Source organism: Labrus mixtus, chromosome 13, assembly GCF_963584025.1.
Source record: "Labrus mixtus chromosome 13, fLabMix1.1, whole genome shotgun sequence".
Taxonomy (NCBI): domain Eukaryota; kingdom Metazoa; phylum Chordata; class Actinopteri; order Labriformes; family Labridae; genus Labrus; species Labrus mixtus.
In genome coordinates, this window is record NC_083624.1 from 1,006,589 (window position 1) to 1,013,261 (window position 6,673).

Sequence of the window (6,673 nt, forward strand, 5' to 3'; positions counted from 1 at the left end):
ACCCCAAAAAGGGCAGAATATGAACTCTTTAAGTAGGGTTGTCATGATCAGAATTTTAAACTTTGATACAAATCTATTAAAAGTCAAGTTAAACTGGGAAACTAAATTGATGTACGGTACGATACGGGTATCTTGGCCTGGGTAGCCTTCAGGACAGTTGAGCACAGGCCACATCATCAGTAGTGTACCCTTGCATCACTGGGTGTTTCGGCCTTTCACTATACACCCTCCACAAGGGCGGCCCGCTGCAGGATGATCAGCCCTCAGCGTGTGTCCCGTGTCAAACCGTCCCAAAGATTCACCCTGACATACTTGGGGCCCAGCATGGATCTTTCCACTTGATCCAAATCCACCGGCTGCTTCTTTCAGCCGCCTCTGAAAGTGATCTGATGGTCTTCCGCAGAGCCTGACCGTGGAGTCCAAGCTCCTTCAGCAGTCTGATGATAGACGACGCAACAAATCCTCTGCATCCCACTTCAACCGGATAGACTTTGGTCTTCCAGCCACGTTGCATAACGCAGCTTCTTACGCTCATAGGCCTATTATTGACAGTGAACCGTTCTTACTGAACATTGTTTATAACCAGATTTTTATGTAAATGTAGAATTTTGTGATTGTGATTTTCATCTCTCATCTTAAATGTGGAAAAATAAAATTTGTAGTTCAGGAGAAGTTTGTTACTTAAACCACTTGATATAAGTGTCTACAATCTTCTTATATCAAGAGCTGAAGGAACCAAAATTGGAGTCATGGAGTCCAATCACTTAAATTCTTAACAGATCCAAGGGCATTTGTTTTATCACCAGCGGGAAAATGGTTTCAAAGGATCAGAACTTGTTCTGCTTTGGTTTTTCAGCCTTGATTTTGTCCCACAAAGATCTTCTGACACAGATATTTGATATCGAATCCTGGATAGCTGAAAGTCACTTTGAACTGAATCAAAAGTAATGTTTAGAATCATTCACAAAACACTGATATGAACTGCACTTAAGTCTACTAATTAAGGAACCAAGATATACTGGGATAACAGAAAAGGACCAAGGAATGAGCCCTGAGGAACACCAAACATCAACCTTTTACTGTTGTACAAGATACAACCATGAAAAGCTTTTCTTAAAAAAATAAAAATAAAAATAAAAAAGTTATACCACTTGCATTTGCACCAAGGGCCTTTTTATTTAATACACCTGTTAGATTGAATGCAGTCAAATGCAACAGGTCAGACATTAATTCTGTCATAAAGATACAAATGTCCAATTTTGAACAAAGTTCACAGAGAGCCATCAATGTCACCCTTAAGCCCTATAATTTGGGTGAGCGTAACACTGGAAACACCTCTGATTGTTATGTTAACCAGTTAAATTTACTGCAAACAGCAACTTCAGTGAACCATGTACACAGTTATTACAATATAAATATATTTCAAAATAATATATTCAGCTGTTTTATTGGAATTCGTATCAGTTATAATAAAGTTTTTACTGCTTGTTATGTTTTAAATCTCTTTATGCCCTACCTGCCCAGAAAATGAAACCAATCACATTTCTTCAGTTGTTGTATGTTGTATTTATGCAGACGTTGCCATTGTCAGCCAAGGTATTTCATGACATCTTTAAGCATCCTGTCACACTTATACGGACAATGCATGAAGCGAAAACTTTCCAAATGTCTGCAGCCATAGTATAAACCATATCCATTCAATTATAAAACCATCACATAAAACAGATTTCAAAAGTCACAAAAAGTCTTTGTAAAACTGTAAATCAATCTAATGCAGCAGTTCCACACGTGTCTTTGCTACTTTTTCCTTTGAAAGCTTCTCTGCACGTCTTAGCCCTCTGTAACTATACCATGAAGCAGTTTGACTGATATAGGTCAACAACTTCATCTTAAATCAAACATTTTCCATAAGTGTAAACTGGTTGGCTTATGTGTAGCCTATTTCAGAGGGTTGTTTTCCCTTAACCGTTTTCACACCAAGGTTTCAAGTTTCTAGGAGAAACCAGCTTCTGAAACCGCAAACACTGACCTACATATTGTTAAACTGACAGTGGTGTACAAACAGGAGGACATTGGGTGACAGCTTGTTGTAAACACGGAAATCCAATAAAAGGAGTGTTGAAACCCACAGTTGAAGGTCTATGTGGAGGGAACGTGTACACAAGCAGAGTTAAAAGGTGCTGTTCTGCCGAGCCAGAAAGTAATCCATTTTCTTTTTCCTTTGAGGTTTGCAGAGGATGTAGCAGAAGATAGAATTCACAGTCAGAAAGCAGGAAACAGCCACCACAGCTACCACCAGCCATGTAAATGTGGAGTCTGCCATGAGAGAGAAAGTTATTTTGTAAAATGTATATTGACAGCAGGTCAACACTCTTTATGATATTAAAGTGTCTGCAGAGACATAGATTGATCATAATACCGGTAATTAATTTGCAACACAAACTAAATGGGTAAACTCGTTAAATAAATAAACAACTCAATCAAAGTTTATTGTAGAGTGTTGTTAAAATCTTACCCACCTTTATAACATTTATTTAAATAAGAATTAAAAACAACCTTGTCATAGTTTTAAATTTAGTCAAACAAACCAACTTGAGCAGTTTTTGCAAATACTGTATCAAATCCCATTTCCAAATAAATCATAACTGAAAAAAAACCCAGAGCTGTGTTATTTTAAACTGGTTATAAAAATACACATTACACAACTCACCCTCTAGTTGAAGCTTTACAACAACTTCCTGTCTCCCTCCTTGGTTGTGAGTGATGCACTTCAGCTCCGTCTTTAAGTCTTCTTTTGTAACTGCTACAACAATCAGCCTCAACTCAATCTGGCAGCCTTCAGACATCCTTGTTACTCTGAAACATTGAGATACACAAATCCATCTGTAAACAAGACATTTTTCTCTGCACTATAATCTGGGGACAAGTTTATGCCTTAAAGTTTTTTTTTTAAGTTTGGTGAAATGCTCTTACCTTTTTTCCTCAAGAGAAATGTCACCAGAAATTATTTATTTTTGACTCCTGTTTTAATACTTTGACTAATATCCACCAAATACTCTACAATTACCTCTTTCCACCCTGCAGAGCTCGCCCATCAAGGTAAGACGACTCCACTGATTTGCCATTGGCCCACCATGCGACCTCAGTGTTATCTGACATTTGACAGTCAGTGAGCACTTTGCAAATCACCTCCAGTCCTGAAAGTGAAAGACATCATAGATGATTGACATTTTAAATGTTATTATTTCTCTTTTTTTTTTAAAAATGCTTTAAAGCCTTTTGAAGATGAAAATTAGTTTAGCTATTCAATGATTCATTGTTTAATCCCTTACCGTGCAGACTTTCAAAAATGGTTCCATTCAACGGTGAGACAATCACAGGGGCTTGAATAACAGGAGCTATGATACAAAGAAAAATACATTTAATCAGTAGCAACACTTAAGTTGTCTCCACAGGGAAATGTATACCCTTAAAAGTGGTAAAAGACGTCAGACAAACTCACAGTGAACAGTGCTGTAGCTGCTGCTAAATGGCTCTTGGTTAGAGGTCTTAGAAGGTTCATGCACAGTGGTAGTGATTACAGGGTCAGGACCTTCACACACACACACACACACACAGATTTAGAAAAGTGTAAACACAACCACAAAAACAACTCCTCAAAGATTAGCAACGATGACGCATTTCACATAATGATAATATCATGCAAGCAGGTAACAGTGTGGGTTTGAGAAGGAGGTGTGTTGTTCCTGTGGCTGATTTGAGTCAGTGTGCTGCACCCATCAGACCAATAGGTGGCAGGGCAGGCTAATCCTTTATAGTGCTATTCAGAGAAACCAATGACAACTCCTATTAAAGGATGATTAAGACTATTAGATGACATGGTAGGTATTCATTTTTGTGTTTTAAAGTATTTTAGTTTTACTGACTTTAAATGTGCATTCATTTTCAGCCAATAGTAAAAAGTCCATCATTATTCTTGGTATTTAGTTTTTTAACAGAGCAGAAGAGAAAGAAAGTCAGCGCTGTGTTTTAAAGAATTACGTGCATCATTAAGTTGCCTGCTTTTTTTTTGTTGTAAGAAGCACTAATATTTAACAATATTTCATTCTTGTCAACCAACATTTGGATAATTATTTCAAGAAACCTACAAAAGGAATGTTATAGATTACAGCTCTAATATTCGTAGAGAAAATTCTGATATCACCCACCCTCGACATAGAGCAGCACAGCTCTGCTGACTTTGTACTGCTGGTTGTTGATGAGCACTCTGAGCTGACAGGTGTATAGACCTGCGTGGTAGCTCTTCACAGCTGGAATCACAAGGTCTCCTGTATCCCAAAAAGAGGAGCCTGGCTTGTCCGGCTGAACTGAAGTTAGGCTGGAGTTCTGACAGGAGGAAAACATACAGATTCACTTAAGGAGAAGGAGCAAGTCCCCTATATCCTAAACAAGTTCAAGTTCATTGTAAGTCCTCTCCCTTGAAGATATAATGGTAGTTGTCAATTGTCATTATTCGTCAAAATGGCAGACACATTTAAACAGCTTGAATGTTTTTCAGCTTGAGCTGCTTCCTGTAAAGTAAAGTTGCTCTGCTGCTTAACAATAGTCTTTGAAAATGTAAAAAAAAAAATAGCTTTCAGAAATACAACGTTTACATTCAATTTGACCTGACACAGTAAAGATAGGGCAAAAATAATCGACATCTTATGTATTATTAGTACAATTTAATTTAAGGATTTTATTTACAAAGTATTATTTTCTGACAATGATCATGATGAAACTTGGAAACTTGTTGACATAAGAATCAAGTCCAGATTTGTCCAGTTAAAACAGTCTGGTTCAAAAAGCACCCAATGTCAGTCACACTAATTACTGTGGGGACTATTTTTAAAACAACCAAATATTGTCCAAAGCAGTCACCACTGAGGTGTGAGTTGTGGAACTATTTCCGGACACGTGCTCGTGGCGTTGCAACAAACAACTGTCTGATAGTCTTTTCCACTAGAGTCTTCAATCTGTTTATTTTAGTTCAGGATTCAATGAAAGGCGTAAATGTCTCACTCATAATAACACACAAACGGTTACATTCAAGTCAACTGTCCAACATGCGGACATGGTCCAAAAAACTCCATGCCTCGAAACACACTCCTCAATCCAGTTACCTGAAGCCTTGGCTTTATGCAAGACTCCACCTAGTGTTCAGTGTCGGTATTACACTCAAATACAAATTCACAGTGTTGTGTTGGGTTTCTTGCAAGGATCAATCAAAAGCATTTTGCCTCCTACACTAATCTTGAAATCGCAAAGTTTGACTTCTGTGATGGAGTGAAGACTAAAGCATCTGACTAACTTACTGTTGAACTTAGTCAGACGCTGAGATCCTCATCCAGTCAAAAGAGGATTTTTCTCTCTCACCTTGTACCACTCTATCGGTCTGCCTGTCTGGTTGAAGTCACTTAGATTTGGGCAGCTGAATTTCAGATCCTCCCCCACTGGGTGACTGATGGAATAGGACCATTTCTTCATGTCCACAGAAGTGGACTTGTACACTTGTAGTGAGATACTCCCCGTTACACAGTATGTGTCATTCCTGGAGAGGAAAAAAAAATTGAGGCACGTTTTGAATGAATGTTTCCCTCAGAGGAATTTAACTTGAACCTGCCTACCTCCTTATCATCAAATTAACATCAATCTATTTTTGTTATTTTCCAGTTTATTTAGTGAGTTGATACTCATAATTTATTTTGTGTGAGCTAAATCCAAGTTGCAAAAATATGTTTAATCTCCAATGTTTAATTGCAACTTTCTTGCAAGTCATGCCTTTGTGAAATTCTATAGAAGTCAGCCCAAAGAAAATAGCAGTGAAGGTGAGGTAGCAGCTTTGATGCCTACCTGTAGGTGCAGATGTATTCCCCCGAGTCTGAAGCCTGAGCTGGGAGGACCCACAACTGTTTGCCATGCTGCTGGACACGCCCCTCGCCGTGATAGGGCGCATCCTCTGCCTCATTGTCCTTGGTGATTATGTACTTTGCGGTTGTAGGGGCTATATTGCGTTTTTTTAGCACTCTCCAAAACATTGGAAAGGAGAGTATAATGGCTTCTCCCTCCATTTCGAATATCATCACCTCTGGAGACACCAAGTAGCAGCCGTCTGCAGGGGAAAAGAGATTCAAACACTTACACAATTAGAGGAGGAAATAATATGTATCATATTATAGAGAAAGCAGTGTTCAGAGTATTACTGAAAATTCGTCGGTCCCAAATTATTAAAATCTCCACAAATAACGGTCCAATATAACTTCAGCCCCAAATTGTATCATGTTGGGTGCAATGTCAGAAACCTCTATCAGTAAACATATATCAATCCCTCTCTACCTTCTTTCTACTAAGATACCTCTGTGTCATAGGGGTTAAAATAGTTTGTGCAGTCAGTTCAGTCATGCATTGGTCCATTTAACCAGTAATTGGTAAGTTAACTATTGTCTGTGTAGGTTCTCTGACATCCCGGCCATGGTAATTTGAAGTTTGATCCAAAGGCAACTGGACTTGGTTGAATATCTTGAAGCTGTTTCACCCCTCCTACGAAAGGCTTCCTCAATTTGAAACTAAAAATAAACTCATTTCTAGCTCCGTCGACTATTTACTTTAGAACTGAAGAAGCCTTTCCAAGGAG

The 6,673-nt window shown here is 38.4% G+C and overlaps 1 protein-coding gene across 1 annotated transcript in view; it reads right to left on the reverse strand.

Annotated features, from left to right (window-relative positions):
• Positions 1 to 1,151: 1,151 nt before the first annotated feature.
• The window catches only part of LOC132986585 (interleukin-1 receptor type 2), a 6,043-nt gene continuing 521 nt past the window's right edge, over positions 1,152 to 6,673 (reverse strand). The window contains exons 3-10 of the mRNA XM_061053046.1: positions 5,893 to 6,151; positions 5,416 to 5,590; positions 4,209 to 4,386; positions 3,503 to 3,592; positions 3,333 to 3,398; positions 3,068 to 3,197; positions 2,711 to 2,856; positions 1,152 to 2,316 (exon numbers count right to left, since the gene is read on the reverse strand). Coding sequence (XP_060909029.1) covers positions 2,171 to 2,316; positions 2,711 to 2,856; positions 3,068 to 3,197; positions 3,333 to 3,398; positions 3,503 to 3,592; positions 4,209 to 4,386; positions 5,416 to 5,590; positions 5,893 to 6,151 — 1,190 coding nt within the window. The 3' untranslated portion in view covers positions 1,152 to 2,170. The remainder of the gene's footprint in view (positions 2,317 to 2,710; positions 2,857 to 3,067; positions 3,198 to 3,332; positions 3,399 to 3,502; positions 3,593 to 4,208; positions 4,387 to 5,415; positions 5,591 to 5,892; positions 6,152 to 6,673) is intronic.